This window comes from Rhinichthys klamathensis, unplaced genomic scaffold, assembly GCF_029890125.1.
Source record: "Rhinichthys klamathensis goyatoka isolate OS25496 unplaced genomic scaffold, OSU_Roscu_1.1 h1tg000409l_1, whole genome shotgun sequence".
Lineage (NCBI taxonomy): Eukaryota > Metazoa > Chordata > Actinopteri > Cypriniformes > Leuciscidae > Rhinichthys > Rhinichthys klamathensis.
Window position 1 is genome coordinate 761546 of NW_026606909.1, and position 27244 is coordinate 788789.

Sequence of the window (27244 nt, forward strand, 5' to 3'; positions counted from 1 at the left end):
TTGCACTGAACTGTATTTTCCTTTTTTTTTTTTTAAGTGATTCCAATCATATTTCAAGCAATTCAAAACCATCATGTTGAACAAGTGCGCATCTGAAGCGTCTCAGCTGAAGGAAATAATACACTATTTATCGAGTTTAACATATCGGCAAATTTTTCTTATCAGACCGATAACATTAAAAATTAACATATATCGGTATGGTGGCCGATATATTGTGCATCCCTATTTTTAATGGTTATGGTTACACCACTTGAGTCATTAAATTGAATTCGTTAAATTTATCGTTTTTCTTCCTCATTCATCAGAGACAATTACTTTTGAAACACCCTTGAGTACGGACTCCCTGAGCTTGAGTGAGTTGTTGGCCTGCCTTTTCACATAGATCCCCTTTTCCACCCTGTTTCTCTCCATTTGACCTTCAGCCGGTGAAAAGAGGGACTCCGGAGAATGACGAGTTTAAAGAGAATGGGGAAGGAGGTGCAGGGTCAATGCCAGGGGACCTTTTTCTTGCCCCCTCCCTGAGCCTAGCGGGACATGGGGGCAGATTACGGGTCCATGCTTGCCTATTAATGAAAGTCTTTGCGAGAGAAATTAGACTGGTGACCCAGGCCCCTTTGTTTCCCCCCACTTCTTTTTTTTGGGCTCGTCAGTTCTTTGTTGCCAATAGGATCCTCTTTGATGTGGGGCTATTGGGGACGGTTGAACTAAGGGGCCCACAGCAATGGAAATGACCCATTTATTGCTCGAAGGCAAGGGCACAGGGTAGAAATGGGATATAAGATGACAAGTGCATTGCTCTTTAGATGGAGGGGTTATGGGATCAGACTTCCATTCTTCCAGTCGCCACCAAGGTTCACTTATAGACTAACCCAAAGAGAGTAGTCTTAAAGGGATAGTTCACATCAAGGACGATGAAGATATACTGTAGTTCTAAAAATCTTTCTCAATACGAAAGGATAGCAGAGTTCACACCACAGCTATAACGATTATGATATGAGAAACAATGTAATTGGGATCACTTTCGGAACGATTTTTTTCCCAGCTGTTGAACGATCAAACACTGGCAGCCAATCAGAACCCACTTGAATTTAAAGGGCTTGTGCATTTAAAATGGCAGACGATATTGCGGAGAAGTTAATCGCTGAGGTCTGATTTGACGCAAATATAGTTATCGTTATAGCTATCTTTATAGTTATCGTTCTTGGTGTGGATGCAAATATATTTATCGTTATAGTTATCGCTCTTGGTGTGGACGCAAATATATTTATCGTTATAGCTATCTTTATAGTTATCGTTCGTTGGTGTGGACGCAAATATATTTATCGTTATAGTTATCTTTATAGTAATCGCTCTTGGTGTGGATGCAAATATAGTTATCGTTATAGCTATCTTTATAGTTATTGTTTGTTGGTGTGGGCGCAAATATAGTTATCGTTATAGCTATCTTTATAGTTATTGTTTGTTGGTGTGGACGCAAATATAGTTATCGTTATAGTTATCTTTATAGTTATCGTTTGTTGGTGTGGACGCAAATATAGTTATCGTTATAGTTATCTTTATAGTTATCGTTTGTTGGTGTGGACGCAAATATAGTTATCGTTATAGTTATAGTTTGTTGGTATGGACGCAAATATAGTTATCGTTATAGCTATCTTTATAGTTATCGTTCTTGGTGTGAACGGCCCTTTTGCCTCAGACTCTGAATTCAACATGTTTCTTTTTCCTCAAGGAATCAGCTGCTTTTTTCCATCCATTTGATCATGGGATTCCCTTGTCAGTTTCACGTAATATAGCTTGTCGTTGTATGTAAAAGTGCCACCTTCCCTTCAAACAATGCGAAAACAAACAAACAAGAGCCCTCAGTCGACTAGTCAATAATTCCAGGCTCTTTACTGTCTGTTTCTTAACTCAGTGAGACAGCGAGAATGTCTTCTCTTCTCTTAGCCTCGAGAATAAGCCTGCAGTCTTAGTTTGGACTTGTCTGGCACACCAATTTGCTTCTCTTGGCAGCTAGGCTGGATAGAAGTATGCAAAACAGCCATTGAGAGCCTCGCTAAGCAAGTGGGGAAAACAGCCAAGGCCAGCACAATGAAGCAAGTACTTTCAGCTCGTTTGCCGTCACGTTTTCCATGATCCACAGACTTGTAATGATTCATCCTCTTTGCGAAATTTCACCGGGTTAAGAGGCGTACAGTGAGTTTGGTCAAGCTCTTGCAAAATCAACAAACAATGATATGCTAGTTTAAAGGGATAGTTTACTCAAACATGAAAATTAGCCCATGATTTACTCACCCTCAAGTTTACCTAGGTGTTTATGACGTTCTTCTTTTAGACGAACACAATCGGAGTTATATTAAAAAATGTCCTGGCTCTTTCAAGCTTTATAATGGCAGTGGATGGCTGTTTCTGTTTTGAAGGCCATAAAGGTGCATTTATCCACCATAAAAGTGCATCTACCCATCATAAAAGTGCATCTATCCACGATAAAAGTGCATCTATCCATGATAAAAGTGCATCTATCCATGATAAAAGTGCATCTATCCATGATAAAAGTGCATCTATCCATCATAAAAGTGCATCTATCCATCATAAAAGTGCATCCATCCATGATAAAAGTGCATCTACCCATCATAAAAGTGCATCTATCCACGATAAAAGTGCATCTATCCATGATAAAAGTGCATCTATCCATGATAAAAGTGCATCTATCCATGATAAAAGTGCATCTATCCATCATAAAAGTGCATCTATCCACGATAAAAGTGCATCTATCCACGATAAAAGTGCATCTATCCATGAAAAAAGTGCATCTATCCATGATAAAAGTGCATCTATCCATGATAAAAGTGCATCTATCCATGATAAAAGTGCATCTATCCATGATAAAAGTGCATCTATCCATCATAAAAGTGCATCTATCCATGATAAAAGTGCATCTATCCATCATAAAAGTGCATCCATCCATCATAAAAGTGCATCCATCCATCATAAAAGTGCATCTATCCATCATAAAAGTGCATCTATCCATGATAAAAGTGCATCTATCCATCATAAAAGTGCATCCATCCATCATAAAAGTGCATCCATCCATCATAAAAGTGCATCTATCCATCATAAAAGTGCATCTATCCATGATAAAAGTGCATCTATCCATGATAAAAGTGCATCTATCCATGATAAAAGTGCATCTATCCATGATAAAAGTGCATCTATCCATGATAAAAGTGCATCTATCCATGATAAAAGTGCATCTATCCATCATAAAAGTGCATCTATCCATGATAAAAGTGCATCTATCCATGATAAAAGTGCATCTATCCATGATAAAAGTGCATCTATCCATCATAAAAGTGCATCTATCCATCATAAAAGTGCATCTATCCATGATAAAAGTGCATCTATCCATCATAAAAGTGCATCTATCCATCATAAAAGTGCATCCATCCATGATAAAAGTGCATCTATCCATCATAAAAGTGCATCTATCCATGATAAAAGTGCATCTATCCATCATAAAAGTGCATCTATCCATCATAAAAGTGTTCCACAGGCTCCGAGGGGCCAATAAAGGCTTTCTGAAGTGAAGCGTTTAAGTGAAGTTTGTCTAAGAAAAATATTCATATTTAAAACTTTATAAAGTAAAATAACTAGCTTCCGGCCAAACGGCTTTTTTATTTTTTATTTTTTTATATAACTCAGATTGTATTCGTCTGAAAGATGAATGTCTTATACCCCTAGGATGGTTTGAGGGAGAGTAAATCATGGGCTAATCTTCATTTTTGGATGAACTATCCCTTTAACATGTCGCTGTCTGCAGTGAATCTGTAGACTCAGTGTCTGATTTAGCTCAGCGTTCGTTGGAGAAATTGCATTGAAATTTAGAGCCGTGGTTTGTTGCAAACAAAGTGGCATCAAGATGAATGCTCTAGTGTGTCTATCTCTGCAGATAACCATTTGTAGAATTGCAGATTGCATAAGATTTAACTGGCATAGAGAGAGAAGGGAAATGTGTAACGTCGCAAGAATTCACCAGATAAGTGGAACCAAGTGCCTGAGGCTCGTTCCCCAGAGAGAGTTACAGCTTGGTTAATGATTGGGCGGCTTTCGAGAGTGAATAAACGTCTGCTTCATGAGCAGATGGAAACAAGGTTGGGTTTTACATCTCATTGTTTATAGCCCTCCAACCCCCCGTTCTCAGCGCCTCGCTTGCCTTAATCTCACAATTAGGAGCGCTGTCTTAATCTGTCTCGAGACCAAACCTGTGAGAACGCCAAGATGATTTACAGGTTATCTGTGAGTAATTACTGATGAATGAAGACGTGGGGTGTGGAGAGATTTTTACTGTTAGTAAAGAGATTGTTGTTTTAAAACTAGATTGTAATGCATAGTTTTTGTTGCAAGTCAATGTGTTAAAGTCTGTTTTCGTTATATAGCACAACATTCTTGGAAGGTAAAGATGTGGTTATAGAAATATACATAATAGACATTAGAAAACGTTCGGTGTGATTTGTTTTTTATTGGTTGTATAATTAAAATCTATAAATGACCCTTAGAGAGCACTCTGTATACAAGGGCCGTCAAATAAAAATTCGAATTGTGAATATTCTTCGAAATTATTATTTTTTTAAACTGCTCATTCGTCAAGATGCGCGAGACGTGATGATGACGTAACTGACGCGGTTTGTTTTTGTTAGCTTATCCAGTTTATATAGTTTATACAGCGCGGTACGTCTGCGTTTGTTCATTTTAAAAATGGCGTGAAAAGGCTGACGAAAACCCTCTCAGTTCGTAGGAAATATCGTGGAACGAAAATTAATACTTGAGCATTCCTCCTGGAAACACTGTCAACACAAAGCGCTCGCACTCGCTCAGATCAAGATGAGCGTCTGGTGTTTTTGACGAACTGTAGATGTAGTGAGTAGAAGTGAGTGTTTCTGAAGGCCAGTTTTCTGTGGTGTGTTCATGTAGTAACGTTACGTTACGCTGTGTGTTGAAGCGTGTTTTCTCACGTTACTGAAGCACTTACAGTTTTATGCACTATTGTAACCTAATTTTCCTTGCATGCACGTTAAGGAAATATTTTATTCAAGAACGATCGTTTAAAAAGTGAATGTCATTTCAATAAAAGATGCGATGTTTATATTCACTAATTGCACTCGCTTGCGCCCTCTTGTGGCCATAGGAGACGATACAGCACTTCTTTAAAGTATTGCCTTTAGAATTCGGATATAATTCGAATTTTGCTAATAAATATTTAAGAAAGAAATTCGAATTTAGCTTTTTGACAGCTCTAATGCAGTGTTTCCCAACCCTGCTCCTTGAGGCACACCAACAGTGCACATTTTGGATGTCTCCCTTTTCTGACCCATATATTTCTGGTCTTGGAGTCTCTACCAACGAGCTGATGAGTTGATTCAGGTGTGATCGATTAGGAAGAGTTGGAAAATGTGTAGTGTTGGTGTGCCTCCAGGAACAGGGTTGGGAAACACTGCTCTAATGTACAGGTTCTTATTATTGTGCAACACTCTGTGATGGCAATTTTTGGTTATAAAAATTAAAACTAAAAATAACCATTAACGTAGACTCTCTGTATTCCGGACACTTGACCTTTTCTCGCAAATTCTATAAATAAACACTTTCAGGTCACGGCATATATATATATATATATTAGGGGTGTAACGATACACGTATTCGTATTGAACCGTTCGGTACGAGGCTTTCGGTTCGGTTTTCGGTATGCATTTTTGAACCGAACGGTTCGTTGGACCATTTTTCCTGCCGACCAAAATTTCGTTATTTCAAAATAGGCGCGTCACGCGCGCTCATAATGTAAGAGACGCTGGCGTGACCACAACATTGCCCAACATCAAATGGCAAATGTAATGTAAGCGGAACGAAACCACTCGTTATTGTGTGGTTGACGGACCGTTTATCAGTCTGGACCAAGCGTGCCGCACAAGCCCTCAAAAGTGAAGCCAAAACGTCTCGATCGCCCCCCGGTGACCGGTCCTAGTATAGCTCATAAGCCCCGCCTCCCCATGTTATTCAACGGGACGTGAGACCAACTAAATAATTAAATTACACTTCACATATCTTTTTTCTAAAGATAGTTTCTGACATTTACTGTAGTTTCTATCGCGTTGATGTAATTTCAAGTGTTTGTTTTTAAAATAAGTTTGTTTTTAGTTAGTTATTTGATGCTATAAAAACGGTGCTGTGACATCATGATTGACAGCTGTGATTGACAGGTTCTCTGTGTGAAGTAGTCACTGAAGCACCAACGGACTTTTTTTTCATAATGTTGACTGTGTTTAGTAGTTGTATTTACCTTATTTGAACGAGGTACTGCAATCAGCAGACATCATTTGAGAGGAACGGAGCAGACAAAGGCCACTTAAGAAAAGTGCAGGGCGTGTGCTTGCGATTGATTCAGCGAGAGTGAGGGGGCGGGGCCTTGATTTCGCGGCTTTACTTCCTCCTTACGACTGCGCATGACTGGTCCCGAAAACGCTACTGCGCAGACTCAAGTTCCAATATGTCAGCGCCATATCGGGACTCTGGCGGCTTCAGTTCTCTCCAATGGAGAAGAGCGAAGGGGCGTCGTCCATCTTTTTTTACAGTCTATGATCTGGACCAATGCAGCGCGAGCTGATCTTCATCATCAGCACTGTTACTACACAGCCAAATCCAGTAAAGAAAGCATTTGAATTCGCCACTGAAGTAATAACATCGCTGCGAGATCTAGAGAGAAACATTCACATTTCTCCGTTATTAACGGATCAAACAGCGCTGACGTAGAAACCAGGAAGAAACATTGTGCCATGAATGAACTATCCAGTGTCCACAGATCAGCGCATTCACCATGGGTTTACTGTAGTAACACTACTAACTGTAGTAACACTACTAACACTGCATGAAAAGTGGGATTTTCGTCCCCGTAAACGGTCGGAAATCTCCCTAATTTTCGTCAGTTAATGACAATTTACAGCCTGCGAACGTCGCGTTCGCCTGTGCCACATACTGACGGAAACGTACCATATGACGTATGTGGAGAGCTAGCGGAGGTGCTAATGGCTCTAATTAGCATATGAATAGCAGCGCCCGCGCGCGCCTTGCCAGAGAATGGCTTGAATTACCTCACTCAGTATTGGTTGAAACCACTACATTTAAACAAGAAAAATCACTCGTGATTGGTTGGCAGATCTGTTGCTATTGGTCACCCTGCCTCATTATAAATGTAAACCCCAAAATTGTAATAATAATACATTTACATACTAAATTATGTATATATTCATATATATATTCATATCTATTATGTTGTATTATATTCAATCAATATATAATTGATATATTATATTTATCAAGAAAAAACTTTTTGCCAGAGACATGTTGTTCATTCAAAGAAAGAGCTTTATTAACACAAACAAACAACTATATGTACAAAGCGTAGGAGATCCACCCACACAACAAATTGGAAGCTTCGCGGCTGCAAAATTTGGTCCATTTAGCAGACGTCTGTGGTGCGTATCCCAGTACTTTGGAATCGCCTCTAATCTCGACTTCAGCGTGGCACAGAGCTCTGTGAGCTTCTGGCTGCGAAAGGACGGAGGTCACACAATCCACACCCCGCCAACGATGCCATCTTCCTCATCAGACATCATGTGGTAGCGCGCTTCCAAAGGCTCACCTCATCCTCAGCTAGCACACTGTCTCGCTTCTAACAGCTGTAAACACAACCAAAGACAATCAGTACAGCACTGCGTATGACCACAACACATCTATTAATTCACCTGAAAAATAGTCACATTGTCCAAAAACAGATCGTATCAAATAAATCTTACCCTCTTCCCTCTTAATTCTCGCTCGACTCCGAGCTGAACTCTTCACAGCTTCCGCCTGCGATGCAAGATCTGGCTGCTTGTACCTGAAGCTCCTGCGCACTGTCTCGTAATATGTTTTACAGGCAGCTGGAAAACAATTAAATGAGAGTGATATGAATAAACAACATAAGTCACTGTAAAACTACACAACAAAGGAGAAAATAGTAAAAGTTACTTACACACAATGTCGTCATTATCAGCATGTATCTGGACTTGCAGACATAGCTCCGAGCAAATGAGGTCACGGCCTCGTTATGAGGTGAGGTTAGTCTGAGAAAACAAAATGTACGGTTAAGATCGGTAACATATCTATTAAAGGATCTATTTCCTTATACAGGAGAATTAAAGTATTTTTAATCTTACCATTGCTCCGGTTCGTAGCGCCTACAATTTTTCTCAGAATTGTGAAGACGGAGTAACGTTACTGTTTCCTGTAAATTACAAGACCAAAAAATACACTTTTATAAAGCAACTTACACTTGTTCTTTTGCAAGGCTACATTTAGCTTGTGCTACTTAAAAAACTTAGTTTAGATAGCAGTCTTACCGCAATCTTAGGATTGTGCACCCGTCTTCTCTTCCTAGAGTCTTTCTTCCACTGAGTTTTTCGATTCCAAACCAACCTACAATTTACTAAAGTAAACTGCTCATTTACATCGTCAGCAAACTGAGTATGTTAAGCTGACGAGACAGTCCACTGATAGCATTAAACAGTTTCAGCTGCGTCCATGTCATCAGGTGGAAAGCACTAATTGAAATGGGGGTGTCTTCAGAACACCCCCTTGTTTTCCCTTCTTTTGGATTAGCCCGAGACAAACTGAAGAAAGTAGGCTTCTAGAAGGTTTGCTGATTATTATTTATTTAATTGTAGAGCGTTTAATTCATAGCCAGTCCTCTTCTACCATGTCAACAAAGAAATCGGCAGTGTGGCAGCATTTAAAAAAAGTTAATAGTCTATTCGTTACACGATGCTCTGTACGGGTTATTTATAGGTTGTCACAAAAATCCCCTTGCAGCATTTTGAAAGTGTTAGTTTATGGTTGGACTAAAGACACATTTCTTCGAACATTTTGGTTCCCAAAAAAAAAAAAGAAAACTGGATCCAAAAGGCTAAACATGTCCTGTGTTTGCAGGGAAGAGCGTTCATGTTGGGTAAACATGGTGTGAGCAGGTCAGGGCTTCTTCCACTCACTGAATGAAGCAGTTCTGTGGAAACATGAGCCATGCGGGAGGATTTGCAGACACACCTGCAGTTATACAGTGTGACTCTCGCTCTCTCAGCTTATAAAACTGAAGTAGTCTGCAGTAAAGCTCTCCGGTGCAAGGGTGCAAATGTCTCTTCAAAGCTGACGACTAGTGCTCAGGTTTCGTCCGGAGACTTGCTGACACGTAGAGGTCACCGGCAAGGAATGCGAGTTACACACACACATATATCCAGTGTTTTCACTGTGTGTGTGTGTGTGGCACACCTGTGCATTGATACGCTGTATTATTTCTGGAAGTGAACACACACCTGTTTCTCAGCTTGTGCCGTCGTGGATTGTTTTGAGTGGGATTTAATGAGGCTCTGAAACTGAAAGACTGGGTTACAATTACGGCTTAGTTTCGATAGGGTGCTGGAATTAAGCCCTTGCACGGCGTGCCATTACAAATAACATCATACGTTGGGTAGCTAGTTTTTGTACTCGCCGGCCAATTTGGCTACTAAATTATTACGTTTCCGGACATTCAGAACTTCTAATAGCCAAAAAACTAAAACAAAAACAGATGTCACAGCGTATATGTATTAATATTTTAAAATTTGGATTTCATACATTCATTTCTTATTCAAACAATCCTCTTTCATCCCTGTCAAAAATGTGATCAAAGAACATCAAAAACATGTCGGATGTTGGAAAATATCAATGTCTTTTCTGTTCACCGAATGCTTTTTAATATTCGCTATTACTTCAGTGCAAGTGAACAAGTGCGCCGTTATGTGTTGCGTAGTGACGTGTGTGTTCAAGTGAGCCAGAAATGAACAGATTCTGCAATACGCTGTATTTAATACATCAGGAGGACTATTGATGAGTATTTGCGCTAAATCTGCATAGATTTGACTTACGCGAACTTCCCCAGCAAAGTGAGTAAACATTATAAATAACAAAACGTGAAAATAATCAATCAAGGAACATTAAAAGCAATGGAAAAAGATTGAAACATCTGTAATGTAGGAGCAAATCCTGCTAATCTGGCTCTGGGAACAGCGTCTCTGACTAGCGGAGCGAAGGGTTGTGTAGAGATAGGAGTTCAGATAGAAATGATCAGGCTAAGTTGTGTAACTAGCTTTGGATTGGCAGGTTGGTTCATCTTGCCCCGTCGGTGGTCCCGGGTTCGGTTTCATTGGTAACGATTGCCATTCCAACAACAGCTGATGTCATGCTAATTGTTAGCAGATGTAGTGGTATTTTTTTCAGTCTCGTACAAAAGGCCAATTATCAACATTTCCCATTTGGAGACATGATTCGAGTATTCTGCTCAATTTCCCCACTTGTGTCATTGAGATGGAACGAGCGAACAGCCAGTTGTCAAGGAAACGCAGTGTGAAAGGCAGAACACACACACACACATACACACACACGGACGGGTTTTGTCTCTCTTTGCAGTCGACTGCGGTGTGAACTTGTTATTGCCTGCACCTCTTGATAAGCTGTTTTAGACGCAGGCGATTGGTGCCGTTGTGAATAGCGGCTCGCTGAACTCAGAGATCTCCGGAGTGTGTTCGCCAGTCTCAACGAGAGGCTGCAGAGCCGGCCCTCAAAAGCACCGCAGAGCAACTTTGTGTGTGTTTGGGAAGGGAAGATCCTTGATTGGTGTGTGTGTGTGTGTGATGGGTAGGTTAAGGGGTCGGGTTAGTGTGTGTGTGTGTGATGGGTAGGTTTAGGGGTCGGTTAGTGTGTGTGTGTGTGTGTGTGTGTGTGTGTGTGTGTGTGTGTGTGTGTGTGATGGGTAGGTTTAGGGGTCGGTTAGTGTGTGTGTGTGTGTGTGAGAGATGGGTAGGTTTAGGGGTCGGTTAGTGTGTGTGTGTGTGTGTGTGTGCGTGTGTGTGTGAGAGATGGGTAGGTTTAGGGGTCGGTTAGTGTGTGTGTGTGTGTGATGGGTAGGTTTAGGGGTCGGTTAGTTTGTGTGTGTGTGTGATGGGTAGGTTTAGGGGTCGGTTAGTTTGTGTGATGGGTAGGTTTAGGGATCGGTTAGTTTGTGTGTGTGTGTGTGTGTGTGTGTGTGATGGGTAGGTTTAGGGGTCGGTTAGTGTGTGTGTGTGTGTGTGTGTGTGATGGGTAGGTTTAGGGGTCGGTTAGTGTGTGTGTGTGTGTGTGTGATGGGTAGGTTTAGGGGTCGGTTAGTGTGTGTGTGTGTGTGTGTGTGTGTGTGTGTGTGTGTGTGTGAGAGATGGGTAGGTTTAGGGGTCGGTTAGTGTGTGTGTGTGTGTGATGGGTAGGTTTAGGGGTCGGTTAGTTTGTGTGTGTGTGTGTGTGTGATGGGTAGGTTTAGGGGTCGGTTAGTTTGTGTGATGGGTAGGTTTAGGGATCGGTTAGTTTGTGTGTGTGTGTGTGTGTGTGATGGGTAGGTTTAGGGGTCGGTTAGTGTGTGAGAGATGGGTAGGTTTAGGGGTCGGTTAGTGTGTGAGAGATGGGTAGGTTTAGGGGTCGGTTAGTGTGTGTGATGGGTAGGTTTAGGGGTCGGTTAGTGTGTGTGTGATGGGTAGGTTTAGGGGTCGGTTAGTGTGTGTGATGGGTAGGTTTAGGGGTCGGTTAGTGTGTGTGTGTGAGAGATGGGTAGGTTTAGGGGTCGGTTAGTGTGTGATGGGTAGGTTTAGGGGTCGGTTAGTTTGTGTGTGTGTGTGTGATGGGTAGGTTTAGGGGTCGGTTAGTTTGTGTGATGGGTAGGTTTAGGGGTCGGTTAGTTTGTGTGATGGGTAGGTTTAGGGGTCGGTTAGTTTGTGTGATGGGTAGGTTTAGGGGTCGGTTAGTTTGTGTGTGTGTGTGTGTGATGGGTAGGTTTAGGGGTCGGTTAGTTTGTGTGATGGGTAGGTTTAGGGGTCGGTTAGTTTGTGTGATGGGTAGGTTTAGGGGTCGGTTAGTTTGTGTGTGTGTGTGTGTGATGGGTAGGTTTAGGGGTCGGTTAGTTTGTGTGATGGGTAGGTTTAGGGGTCGGTTAGTTTGTGTGATGGGTAGGTTTAGGGGTCGGTTAGTTTGTGTGTGTGTGTGTGATGGGTAGGTTTAGGGGTCGGTTAGTGTGTGTGTGTGTGAGAGAGAGATGGGTAGGGTTAGTGTAAAGCTAGTGTTATACTTTCCGCGTCTGCGTGACGTAAAAATCGTCATCGGAGGGTGTGTGCGTAGGCTCCTTGCAGACGTCCGCGTGCCTCCCATTTTTTGTGACCATGTGGACAAGTACTGCGCGGACACTATAGGTTAAAACCAACCGCGAAAGCGCTGGGAAAAAATGGATGTCCAATTTGAAGAGAGGCTGTGTGAAGAAGTCCGTTGCTAACCGCACCTCTACAATCTAGGGGTGGAACGGTACATGTATTCGTATTGAACCGAAACGGTACGGGCGTCACGGTTCGGTGCACGAATTTGATGTGATGTGATGTCTGAACCGAGGTATGAACCGAACCGTGACTTCTGTGTACCGTTCCACCCCTACTACAATCCTTCGTTAAAAGATCACAAAGACAGCCAGATGTGTAATAACTCCTGGAGGGAAAGAAGAACGTGTCGGCAGAAGCGGAAATATCTGAGAGACCGTTTTGTTAAGGCAAATAAATGGAAATTTTATAGTTATATAAAGTTGACACTGCGCGAGAGAGACCGAGTGGGTCCGAGCATTTGTAAATTGGCCCATAGTAATATATAATTACTATATAAGAGGCATGGAAGTTCAATAAATGGGCAACAATATGTTGTTGTTTTTGTCCAAGCCGAACGCGTTCACCGAGCGGACAGTGTAAACACAAGTAGTCCACGTACGCGTCCCAACTGGAGTATAACCGAGCCTTAAGGGGACAGAATATACAGTTTCGGACAGTATAAAAACCATTACGTCTATGGAGAGTCCTCACAAAGGGTTATGTTGGGTTAACAGAGATAGTGAACCAGACGTGTGTGTGTGTGTGTGTGTGTGTGTGTGCACGGTGGAGTTGCTTTGAGGGTGGGGAGGCGCAGAGGTGTGTACCATATTCCAGGCACTTAATGTTTCCTCAAACTACATCTTTAAAAGATGCTCCTGCTGCCACCTGGCGTTACACACGGGGCTCAGTGAAGCGGTGGATCATCTCTGTCACTCTTGGCACTTTTCGCTGTAGGAAATGTCAAGCACACACATACAACCTGCAGGAGCTGGACATAATGTTGACAGATCTGGACGGCCGGGACTCGGAAGAGTCTTTTTATATACCTCAGCTGAATCCAGTCCAAAACTAACACAACACATATATATGTAGACTCCTTCAACATTTCTCACATCATCACTGTTTATTCGCTAAAATGGTAATAAAATATGAGCAGAACTCAGTGGATATTTGACTGGTTTTGTCCGTCCTTCTGTTAGACTCTCACACATGAATTATGTTGAATATCTGTCAGCTGTTAAATTTAACTACACAATTAGATAATACCAGTTTAGCTCAACCAGTGACCAAGCAATGCTTCATGTTGTTCAGTCTGTGTGTAAAAAGAGCATTAGCAATTACAGAAAACACACTTCAGCAAAACATCATCAGGAATAATATTTGATCCCAAATTTCACTGTATGAAGAATATTTGGGTATAATATGTCACAGTTTACTTTATTTTGCTCTCTCACTTACATAAATGAACTATAGTGTCCTGCACACACTAGTGGAAAATATCAAAAATGATATCTGGTGTCTGAATAATTTGATTTGACTGTATGTGTTACAATGCTACAGCAATGTCTGTTCTTTACTTCTCTGCATACTAATAGCTTTACATACACGAGGTGCTCTAGATTTGGACATCTGTGCTGAGGAATGTATAATCTGCAGTGCGCTTGTGCCAACAAGCAGTCATTTATCTTTTTGCCAACTAGTCTAAATACTCTAATCGTGCTCACGGGCGTAATATTTGCTGCATCTAAACCCAGATCCCCAATTAGATATTTGACTTGAGGCTGTAGTTTCGTCTCGTCCAGTATCATATCTGTGATCTGTTAAGCTAAACCGTGCATTCATTTAGCTAGTAAAGTAAAATAAATCAACTTTGTTATATGCGTTTCAGTGCTTGAGGTCTTATTTTCTGTGTTGGTGTCTTTTCTTCAGGTATGCTGGTTGTAAATGTTACCTGGAGGAACAAGACGTATGTGGGCACCCTGCTAGACTGCACCCGACATGACTGGGCTCCTCCACGGTAAGAGTTAGCAAATACAAGCCTGTACTGTTTGTGTAGGGTTAATTCAACCTACTTTTAGTTTGCCATGAAATGGAAACCTATTCGAATTTGGCACAGTTTTGCCTTACAAATTCAGGGTAACACTTTATTTTACAGTGTCTTTGTTACATGTAATTACCATAGTAATAACAGTAAATCATGCAACTAACCCTCAACCAAACCCTAGAGTAACTACAGGTGAAACTCGAGAAATTAGAATATGGGTCAAACGTTCATTTATTTCAGTAATTCGACTTAAAAGGTGAAACTAATATATTATATAGACTCATTACATGCAAAGTGAGATATTTCAAACCTTTATTTGTTATAATTTTGATGATTATGGATTACCCGGTTTTCATAAGCTGTAATCCATAATTATCAAAATGATAACAAATAAAGGCTTGAAATATCTTATTTTGCATGTAATGAGTCTATATAATATATTAGTTTCACCTTTTAAGTCGAATTACTGAAATAAATGAACTTTTGCACCATATTCTCATTTTTCAAGTTTCACCTGTACATGTTGTTACTTAATATTACTCTGTACTTAAATGAATAATTACTCTGTAATAATGACACATTAAAATAAAGTGTAACCCAATGCAGTGTAAAGCTCTATACAGTGTATCTGTTTGAGTTGATTCTGGCCACTACACACTCCTGCTAGACCCTTTCATCTCCTCTGGGATTGTGCAGTAATGAAGGAAACACTAGAGGGTAATGTGTCAAAATGCCCCCCCACCCCCTGCTGACACTCACCTTTTGAAATGCAACATCATGAAGGAATTGATTCCCATCCTCCCTATTCTTTTCTCCTCCTCGCATCGATCTAAAGCATTAGTAGTCCCTTACAGACCAGCATTTCAGTTACGATTCTGCTGGGTCCTAATGCCGTGAACTTCTCGCATGACCCTTAGATTAAGGGTTAATATAGCTTGAGGCAATAATAATGAGCTACGGTCTGAAGGAGCCTCGTTTTTTGACCTTGCACATGCCTTTTACAGTACAGACACTCCAACATTTAGTTATCATGCTGTAACCTGCCCAAGGTTAGATACCAGCACTGCATGGTACAAATAATTTGCTGTACATAATACTGTGTAAATTTAAGAGACTCTGCCTTAGGAGGCAGCTTCTGATTTCTAATCGTAATGTTCCAGAAAAGGCTGTATTTCCATGGTGCACTTTATCTTCTGGCTGCAGGCAAACATCACTAACACAGCATTAACCCCTGGGGAGAGCACCGGTGAAGATGATGCAGTGCATTCATATGCGTTTCTTCTATATGTTTGTGTTCCAGTCGGAGCTGCTTTGAGTCACATGTAGTCTTTGGAACAGATTAACGCAATTAATGATGAATGTGAAAGTCAAACTCGCAGAGATCAAACTCACAGAGATGCAAAGATTGGTTTTCTGTAACTTAAAGGTGCAGTGTGTGATTTTTAGCGCATCTAGTGGTGAGGTTGGGAATTGCAATAAACAGAAGTTACGGTGGGCGACAGGAAGTGATGTCGTCGTCTGAGACAGCAGAGAGTAGCCAGTTAAATAATGAGGATTCTTAAAAAGATAAATTAAGAAATTAGGTTTACTTAATTATTCAGTAAAACGATGTTATTGTGAATATTATTGTTACTTGTTCATCATTGTGTCAGTGTTTTATTGGCTGACTTTAGCAGCTTCTTTGCACAAAGAACAACATAGTGACGAAACGCGTTTGTCCGCTCAGGGCCACTGTAGAAACATGTGGATATAAGCGGACCCGCGGTGTGTGTAGAGAGAAACGCCTCATTCTAAGCTAATAAAAACATAAGGTTTGTTATGGAATGTCTTTATACACCACTGAAAACATAGTTATGTATATGATATTGCATTGTCAACAGATCCTCCTAAATATTACACACTGCACCTTTAAGGTCCTTGCACACGGAGTCCGAAATTTTCGTACGCGTTTTCTCGTATTCGTCATCCTAAAAATTCGTCAAGCACAGAAACCTTGCACACTGGGTCCGATGCGTATTAATTAATCCGTTGCGAAGCAATACACAATGGAGTCTTCAAGCAGTGAGGATGATTTTGTTGTCCTCTCTTTTCTTAAAAAGAGAAAAAGAGAGAGGAAATATTGGGTCCATCCCAATCCTGAGATTGCGCAGAGAGGAAGGAGAGTTCGCTCTGGGATTATCCCGAGCGATTCAAATTGCTTTGCTAGCGATTCGATTGCTTTGCTAGCGATACTGGAGCCGAGCCACCAAAAAGACGACCACCAATTTCCGTGAACCAATTGATCCTGAACAGTTCTAGATTTTGGCGATCGCTTTTACATCTCTCAAAATGCTTGCTACGAATGCAAAACAACGCAGAATATTGAACCCAATCCGAATTTTTTTATGACGGACAAAAGTTTCGGGGGCAGTGTGTAAATGTGATTGGCACAACGTGAGGTCGTATTTATTTTTTCACCAGATGACCATTTCGGACTCAGGGTGCAAGAACCTTTAGTGTAAAGTAAACATCTACTCTAATGGCTCGTTTCCACTGAGTGGTACGGTACAGTTCGGTTCGGGTACGCAATTATTTGCGTTTCCACTGTCAAAAGTTGTGAATGGTACCAAAAAGCCGAACCGTACCGTACCACTTTTTGGGTACCCTTCCGTTGGGGTACCTAGCTCAGTGGTACGGTACTAAAAGGTGGAGCTAGACTCACTGCAGAACGCTGATTGGTTGACAGAGTATAGTCACTTGCGCGTGCTACAAGGGCATTAGAAACATACAGTTGAAATATAATACTACTGTTATTGTGTCACGAAATGTAGTTTTAAGAGTTTTTCAGGCGAGAAAGTAGTTTTTTAAAGCTCAAATCTGTGGTTTATTTATAGATTTATGATAATTTGAAGATCCATTCCAAGCAACCGGACGCTCGGCGCTCGTGCACCCCGCCTGGAGCAGCCTTTCCCCGGCTAGTCATTCTGATGTTTGCCGCTGACTCTGACGTCTCTGTAGTGGTTAAACATGAGATATAATTCGTCTTGTACAGACCTAACAGGCGATCTTTGGTCTCGTGAATCTATAATTCGTTCCCTGGCCAATAGTTTTGGCAGAAGGCTCAGTGAAGTTTCATATATTTGAGCGCTGAATTTGTATATTTGACTGAATTGTTTGCTTTATGTTATTAAAGCTTTACTGTATATCTTTTTGTACCTTTTACTTATACTTTTATAATGGCTATTATTGATAAAACTGAAATTCAACAAAAATAGATAGTTTTGTCATTTTTTTATTTTATTACAAGATCATCTGTAATGTTGTTTATTGCAACATTTGTACCAATGCAATATGCAATACATTGCCTGGAATATGTTTAATATTTTTAAATTTAAACGAAAAGAGGCAGGGTTGTGTTTTATATTTAGTTTTGTTATAAATATAACGTTATTTACATGCAGTGAATATAATCAATAGGCTATGCGTTGCCTGAACCACATTTGTGTGCTTATAATGTTTAAAATGTATTTAAATTAAATCGAAAAGAAGCAGAGTGGTGTTTTATAACATATTTCGTTTAAAATGTACATAACCGGACCAGAGCGATCTGAGTGGCGCTTTCAAGAACGTGCTGTTCCATCAGCAGAATTACTGGACTCGCGTCCTCGGGAGTCATTCTCCTGAGTCGGACTTTGCGTGGCTACTTGGTATTGAGAAACTCGTAATGCCAGCGCTTGTTTCTTGTGACAAACATCCCGAGAAGCAAGAACAAGATCTGCTGTCTGTCATCCATAGTTGTTTACTATGTCGCTTTCTTCGCGCGAAAATGACGTTGATCGCTTCTTTCCGGCAAACACCACGCCTATCAAGTAAGGGTACTGTTGGCAGTGGAAACGCTAGCCGGATCATGCTGTACCGACCCATACGGTACTGTACCGTACCGTACCGTACGCCTCAGTGGAAACGAGCCATAAAGTGACAGCAATGATTTGGGTGTTAACTTGTGGTCCAGTTAGTTAGAGGGCGATGACAATTTACGGAGCTGTACACAGTGACTTCACGCACCATCTGAAAATCATGCATTGAGATGCTGAAAAAACAGCATATGTCATGAAATTGTTGTATAACCAACAATCGAAATATAGAACATAACCTATCTAGTTCCTTCTAACCCACAGGACAACTCCCGACAGAGTTTTTCTCCTGTTAAATATCTCTAACATTACATATCAACCTGTGATGTATATCATCTTGTCATTCTGCTCGTCCTTATAAATCTTAGTTCTGTTCTGAGGACTGGGGGCCCTGAGGTAGCTTTCTTAACTGCTTTGTTTTACTATGGTTCAATGCCTGTGCTTTGATCGAGCTCTGGTTGCTCTTGTTCCTTATCTGTTGGAGGATGTTATCACACTGCATCTAATCAGCAGCCAGGTCACCCTGGCTTAATCCTGCAGCAGTGTGGTACTGCGTGCCATTCATCAGAACAAGCATTGCTGTCTAGATCAGGGATAACGAGAGGATAAAAACGCACAGCACGTTGCTGGCTCTCCAAGGCCCACTAGAGAAGCACTTATAGCATCCAAATGTAGAGGCTGATTTAGAAGAGAGGCCATTTCTCATCCTAGAATCTCTGCAGGACTGTTAGCGGCCTTTGTGGTTAGCAGATAATTGTGAGTTTTAGGTAGAAAATGGATGGCACTTATTTATTTGATTATTGATTCTGAATTTAAAGGGATAGTTCACCCAAAAATAAAAATTAGCCCATGATTTACTCACCCTCAAGTCATTCTAGGTGTATATGACGTTCTTCTTTCAGACGAATACAATCGGAGTTATATTTAAAAATGAGCCGCGTGGAGCACTTTTATCATGGATGGATGCACTTTAATGGACTTCAAACTTTAACGGCCATTCACTGCCATTATAATGCTTGGAAGAGCCAAGACATTTAATTTAATACAACTCCGATTGTATTTGTCTAAAACAAGAATGTCAAATACACCTAGGATGACTTGAGGGTGAGTAAATCATGGGTAAATCATACATTTTTATTTTTGGGTGAACTATCCCTTTAATGTCTATGGAAGAGTCATTTTTCCTATTCAGTTGAAATTAATTTTTCCCTTACACTTCTTCAGGTTCTGTGAGTCACCCACAAGTGACCTGGAGATGAGGAATGGCCGTGGACGGGGTAAAAGAATGAGGCCCAATAGCAATACGCCAGTCAATGAAAACAGTAACTCTTCTGATAACAAAGGCAGCAACACCAGCAAGACTCGAGCCGCGTCGAACAGCAAAGGGCGACGGGGCAGTCAGAATTCCTCTGAGCGACGAACCCCACCAAACAGCAACCCTGAGGATATAAAGGCTAGTCCTTCATCTGCTAACAAACGCAAGAACAAACCTGCCTCAGACATGGAGCCCAATTCTAGTTCTGAGGATACTAAGGGTAGCAAACGAATGCGAACCAATTCGAATAGTGGAATACCTCATACTATTCTTCCCCTGTCCAACATCAAAGCTGAATCCTTGCCCCCTTCTTTAGATCGCAGCTGCCCCTCACCGGTTCTCATTGATTGCCCCCATCCCAACTGCAACAAGAAATACAAGCACATTAATGGACTTAAATATCACCAGGCTCGTGCTCACAATGATGATGATATCAAGCTGGACATAGATGGTGATAGTGAGTATGGTGAGGACTCCACTTTGCACCCTGAGTCAGGTAGTTGCAATGGTGCATCCATTTCCCAGAAGGGTTGTGCATCTCCTGCAAGGTCGAACACACCCAAAGGTAGAGGATTTGATGCCCAGAGCCAATCACCCTCATCAGGAAAGTTCAGCTCGAAGCAGCCTGGCAAGAAGAAACCAGAAACTGAGCATGACTCTGTTGTGCCCATGGATGGCTGTGAGGATGGCCCATGTCTTACAGATGAGACGAGCAATGATGGCATTGATGATAAAAGAGGCTTGGATAAAGCTAAGAAGTCTGGGAGTAGTACCAAGGCAGACAAACTTGCTCAGAAGGCAATGAAGTCCGCAAGACCCCTGGTTCCCTCTTTACCTCCACAGCAATTGTACAACTTACCAACCTCTGGCTTCCCTGCTCCCAATTCTGGCTCCTCCGCCAGTATGGGCTCTGTGGTCCAGTCCATTAGCAAGAGCCCCCAACTAAAGTCCATTCAACCCAAACCTGCAGTAATAGGAGATCCCTCAATTAACCCAGTCTTAAGCGGTTCTAAGGACAAGAAAAAGAAAGATAAGAAAAAGAAGGAGGGCAGTAAGGAAGGAGACAGTCCAAAAGCCCCTTCCAAAGGAGGGAAACCTGAAGAAGGTAAGAGCCCATATTCTGAAAGCTCAGACCAAGGCAGTAAGATTGAGGGACTGTTAAACGGATCCACGGATCCACATCAAAGTCGGCTAGCCAGCATGAAAGCAGAGGCAGACAAAATCTACAGCTTTTCTGACAATTCCCCCAGTCCTTCTATTGGCGTGGCTAGTCGGATAGAAAGTGGTGGGATGGCACAGCCTCTTACTCCACTGCATGTGGTTACCCAAAATGGGGCAGATAACTCTTCTGTGAAGACCAATAGCCCAGCATACTCTGACATCTCAGATGCAGGGGAGGATGGCGAGGGCAAAGTGGATGGTATAAAGGTCAAGTCTGAGGATCAGGCAGTTCGGGAAGGTGCCAAGAAATCTCTATTTCCATCCCAACCACCAAACAAAGACCCCTCTTATTATCCAGGTTACGAAACATACTATTCGCCCAATTATAGCAACCCAAACCCCAGTCCAGGAGTCTCTAACCCTGCCACATCGTTGCAAGATGTTGCAGTGAAGGTGAAAAAAGAGGAGGAACCAGAACCAGGGATTGACAAGGGCAAATCAGAGCCGCCTGAAGAACGAAAGCCAGATATAGTTGTACCCTCTCAACAGCAACAGCAACCGCAACAGCAACCGCAACAGCAGCCTTCGGTCATTCAACAGCGTTCTAGCATGTTCATGCAGCCCCTCTATTACAATCAGTATGCCTATGTACCTCCCTTTGGCTATTCACCAGATCAGACCTATCATAACCACCTGCTGAACACAAGCCCAGCTTACAGGCAACAGTGTGAGGACCGACAACGACAAGCTGCTGAGCAGCATCGTGTTGCAGAGAAGAAATCAGAGGCTGCTCAGAAGGACAGGGAAGCCTCCATTAAGCAAGAAGAATGGAAGCAGAAAGCTTCGGTTCCTCCAACATTGTCTAAGGCGCCAAGCATCTCAGACTTGGGCAAGCCGTCCCCACAGAGCAAGCCCAAAGATCCCTCAGAGCCTGGCAAGTCAGTCATTATCCCCAAAGGGGAAGATGGGAAGGGACAGAGCCAGCAAGGTGAGGGTTTGAAAATGAAGCTAAGTGAAGCTGGCCATCATACAAAGGATGAGCAGAAATCAGGCCTCGAGTCTGGAAGATCGGCTATGGAGCAGGCAATGTACATGTATAGACAGGTATGGAACTTAAACATTGCTTAAACATTATTTTGGTTTCTTTATACTATACCAGTTATAGGGTCATTTTCATCACAGTTTTAACCTTTATGGCTTTCTTGAGAAATGTAAAACTCTTGATTCTTCATTATTATTTGACAGCCCTAATAGTTATAAGAACCCTCACTATGCACTTACCTTTCTTTCATAATGAGCATTTCTAACTCTACTTTTTTTTCCAGGAGCCAGACTCTCGACTGTGGCCCTACGTTTACCCCAGCAAGTACCCTGATGCTCAGAAACAGATTGATGAGGAGAGGTGGAAGGAAGAGCGAGAACGGGATCGTGAGCGAGAAAAGGACCGAGATCGGGACAGAGACCGTGAGAGAGACCGGAAGGGCAAAGATGAAAGGTCACGTCATAAAGACACTCCCTCTAAAGAGGAAAATAAGGAAGTGGCAGAACCACGAACTTCATCAGCCCCAGAGGAGCATAGAGGAGTTAGCAAAGATCCACGAGCACATATGCAGTTTTCCACACCTCTGCCGCAGCACCAGTCATATATGTCATATATGCACGGATACCCCTATGGTCAAGGTTATGACACCGGCCATCCGGGATACAGGGGGATGCCTGCTGTCATGATGCAGAATTACCCTGGTAAGTCCTTTTGTTGAGCTAACTAGGTTTTTTGCAGTCATTTTTTGTAGGGATGCACCGATGCATCGCCGATGAAAATTTTGGCCGATAATATCGATAACCGATAATTCTTTATATTTGAAAGCCGATAACCGATATATTAGCCGATAAATCGAAATTTGAGTGCCTGATTTCAAAAACAAGTCTCATAATTAAAAGCCATATCCCAAGCACACAATTATAATGTTCTCATTATAATTTTATGTAGCCGATATGAGACACTTGCGCTGCACATGTTGCACTGAATTATTCTCCTTTTTTGAAGTGATTCCAATCATATTTCAAGCAATTCAAAACCATCATGTTGAACAGTGCATGTTGAACATGTCTGAAGTGTCTCAGCTGAAGGAAATAATCCATTATTTATTGGCTTTTATATATCGTCCAAAATTTTAATTTTATTTTTTTATTACAAAATCTTTAACACATTTTTTTTTATTCTTTATTAAGCTTTACATAAATGGAACCATTGACAGCAATACGATATGATAAAACAACATTGCCCTCATTCCTGAATGTTAAAAGCACAAGTTATACATGTTGTACTGAATACATAAATAAAGACATGTATGAATACATAAACGTGAGGAAAGAGAAAAATAAATCAAATTAATTTGAGAAGAATGCATACAAATTATACATATGCATACATGTCATATACACACACATACATAAAGAGAAACTATATGTACATGTATAATTATACATATGTGCAATACTTGTATATCAGCCATATTTTCTTATCGGGCTGATAACGATAACATTAAAAATGAACATATATCGGTACCGATATGGTCGCCGATATATCGTGCATCCTAATTTCTTTATACCACCATACATGTCATATATACACACACATACATAAAGAGAAACTATATGTACATATATAATTATACATATGTGCAATATTTGTGTATCAGCCATATTTTCGTATCGGGCGATAACGATAACATTAAAAATTAACATATATCGGTACCGATATGGTCGCCGATATATCGTGCATTCCTAATTTCTTTATATCACCATACATGTCATACATACACACATACATAGAGAAACTATATGTACATATATAATTAATATACATATGTGCAATACTTGTATATCAGCCATATATAGGGCCGATAACGATATTATTAAAAATGAACATAATATCGGTACCGATATGGTGGCCGATATATCGTGCATCCCTAATTTTTTGATACCACCTTAGGAAACATGTAATTTCACTTATAACCAGAATACTGATTTTTAAAGTGTCACTGTTATTTTCACCTTTCTTTAGGATCGTACCTGTCGCCAGGGTACTCCTTTTCTCCATATGGCAGTAAGATGCCCCCTGGTGAGGAGGGTGAGAAGGCTCGTGCCAGTCCTACGGTGAGCGGCAAGTCTGCGTCAGAGTCCAAAGCCCTGGACATCTTGCATCAGCATGCTAACCAGTACAAGAGCAAATCACCCACAGTGGGTGAAAAGATGCCCCATGAAAGAGACCGAAGTGGGAGTGACCGAGAAAGAGACGGTGAACGTCCAAGATCTTCACCTTCTCAGCGGATCATGCCTTCCCACCATCATCTAGGCTATCCACTACTCCCAGGACAGTACGACCTGTCTTATGCTACAGGTAAGCAATTCAAAAAAGCAGTCAAACCAAAAATTATTCAGACACCAGATATCATTTTTTTTTTTTTTTTTTACTAGTGTGTGCAGGACACTATAGTTCATTTATGTAAGTGAGGAGAGCAAAATAAAGTAAACTGTGACATATTATACCCAAATATTCTTCATACAGTGACTACCGGTAACATCTATAAAAATTTGCGATCAAATATTATTCCTCCACTTTGAGCTGATGATGTTTTGCTGAAGTGTGTTTTCTGTAATTGCTAATCCTCTTTTTACACACAGACTGAACAACATGAAGCATTGCTTGGTCACTGGTTGAGCTAAACTGGTATTATCTAATTGTGTAGTTAAATTTAACAGCTGACAGATATTCAACATAATTCATGTGTGAGAGTCTAACAGAAGGACGGACAAAACCAGTCAAATATCCACTGAGTTCTGCTCATATTTTATTACCATTTTCTAAACTATAGCGAATAAACTGTGATAATGTGAGAAATGTTGAAGGAGTCTGAATACATTGGTTTGACTGTAGCTTGGTTTAGGTCAACTGTAAAATCATGTTAGCTGGCCTTGACTCTGACTAAACAGCTGTTTAGAAAGTTTCATATCCACTGTCACATTAACTAAGGTGTTTCTCCATCTCACAGGTATCTCCTCTTCAGCCATTGTTGCAAGTCAACAAGCCTCCGCCCCTTCACTTTACCCCCCCGCACGGAGGTGAGAATGGTAAGATAGTTCATCTTTATCTGCAAGCACAAAACATTTATCTTATACGTTTAGCGAAATATACTGTAATATTCACCTCTTTTAAATAGTTGATTCATATCTCAGTATGTTTTTACTCTGAAAATGTGTTTTTTTTATATTAGAGGAACCATTATTTTATCAAAGTCATTGTTACTTGGTAGAATTGTAGTAAAATAATCGTATTTTCTTGCATTTTTCACTAATTGAACTCAAAGAAGTACATTTTTTTTAGTTTTTTTTTTGTGGGCCAACATAATGCATAATGATAAACAACAATGTATATTTTTTTCCTTAAATTGCTGTAAAGCACACGAAAAACAAAATGCTATGGGGGACGTCCATGCACATGCACATTAAATGTCTTTCAGTATTTTTAACCAATTCTTTAAATAGGACAATTTCAAAGAAATGACCTGCAGAAATAAATTGAACTCAATAACACGGTCTTTAGGAACTTAATGGCCAATAAAAAGCGCATTACATTCAGCACAGTATTCACAACGTTAGTTAACTTTTATATTGCTACCATAATAATATTGATTTATCATCCAGCCCTAAATAGTGTTTTATCCTCGACTGATTCTTGACTGTACAGTCTTTGCTGTCCTCTAGTGGTGAAAATCTCTTATATACCAAGGCCTCTTTATATGGCTGTTTAGTCACATATAATGAATCATATACAGTCAAACCAACATTTATTCAGACACCTTCAACATTATCACAGTTTATTCGCTATAGTTTAGAAAATGGTAATAAATATGAGCAGAACTCAGTGGATATTTGACTGGTTTTGTCCGTCCTTCTGTTAGACTCTCACACATGAATTATGTTGAATATCTGTCAGCTGTTAAATTTAACTACACAATTAGATAATACCAGTTTAGCTCAACCAGTGACCAAGCAATGCTTCATGTTGTTCAGTCTGTGTGTAAAAAGAGCATTAGCAATGACAGAAAACACACTTCAGCAAAACATGATCAGCTCAAAGTGGAGGAATCATATTTGATCCCAAATTTTTATACTGGTATGAAGGATATTTGGGTGTAATATGTCACAGTTTACTTTATTTTGCTCTCCTCACTTACATAAATGAACTATAGTGTCCCAAAAAAATCAAAAATGTTATCTGGTGTCTGAATAATTTTTGTTTTGACTGTATGCGTCTGTTATTAAAATTGTCTCATGTTTGATATTTCAAATGTGTTCTCGTTCCCTCTCCAGGGAGAAGTGACTAGCCGCTTTTCTGCAGAAATGTGACTGGTTCACATGAGGACATGGTGTGGAGGAGCTTATGACATCAGTTCAATGATGTTCCTGATTTCTTTATGGTTCTTTTTCCCCGGACTTCTTCTCGGCGCCTTCGTCCAACACCGTCAGAGAGGAGAAAAAGCAGATCCATGCGCCTCCCTCTCTGTGCTGCTGGAAACATACTCAGGAGAGAGGAGACACACACGATGCGCAAGCTCTCGGAAAACACACACGGACCTACAGAATGTGGGAAATCTTCAATGAATGCTAAGACATTCCTGGAAGTCACTACATTGTGTTTAAGGTGGAGTTCTGATGTTCTGGACTGCTGCTCTAGAGCCATAAGGATTATTGTTGTTTCCCCCCCGAAGGATTCCAGCATCTTCATCTTCACACATTTACACACACAATCTCTTTGTGGACACTATGCAAGTGGATAAGGCTTGATTCCCTCACTCAGTTCATTCAGGGCAGTCCCGTTGCGAAGCTATCGTTTCAACATACTTGAGTTCCTTGTTCAACAGGCAGTTTTTAATGCACTTCCCTGCCTTTGACGTTCATAGTTATTTTCTTTCACGTTCCTTTTGACTTTTCATTTATGGATGATGAACAAATAGCCCAAAGTCACTCCGTTAACTGCTTAGCATTGGTCGTTTTGCAGTGCAAGGCAAATGTTTTGTTCTCGAACGGGCGACGGGGCTTCGCATCGGTCGTTAAAGGGATAGTTCACCCAAAAATGAAAATTAGCCCATGATTTACTCTCCCTCAAGTCATCCTAGGGGTATATGACACTCAAATTTCAGACGAATACAATCTGAGTTATATAAAAAAAATGCTGGCTCTTCCAAGCTTTATAATGGCAATGAATGTCCGTTTCTGTTTTGAAGGCCATAAAACTCCATCTATCCATTATAAAAGTGAATCTATCCATCATAAAAGTGCATCCATCCATTATAAAAGTCCATCTATCCATTATAAAAGTCCATCTATCCATTATAAAAGTCCATCTATCCATTATAAAAGTGCATCTATCCATCATAAAAGTGCATCTATCCATTATAAAAGTGCATCTATCCATTATAAAAGTGCATCTATCCATTATAAAAGTGCATCTATCCATTATAAAAGTGCATCTATCCATTATAAAAGTGCATCTATC

At 40.8% G+C, this 27244-nt stretch overlaps 1 protein-coding gene across 3 annotated transcripts in view; it reads left to right on the plus strand.

The window, feature by feature from the left end:
* znf609a (zinc finger protein 609a) overlaps positions 1-26859 on the plus strand; it is a 133234-nt gene extending 106375 nt beyond the window's left edge. For all 3 annotated transcript variants that reach the window (XM_056234951.1, XM_056234954.1, XM_056234953.1), the window contains 6 exons: positions 14199-14286; positions 19431-21786; positions 22008-22425; positions 23750-24085; positions 24738-24816; positions 26059-26859. In XM_056234951.1, the coding sequence (XP_056090926.1) occupies positions 14199-14286; positions 19431-21786; positions 22008-22425; positions 23750-24085; positions 24738-24811 (3272 nt within the window). In that variant the 3' untranslated portion in view covers positions 24812-24816; positions 26059-26859. The remainder of the gene's footprint in view (positions 1-14198; positions 14287-19430; positions 21787-22007; positions 22426-23749; positions 24086-24737; positions 24817-26058) is intronic.
* Positions 26860-27244: the final 385 nt, after the last annotated feature.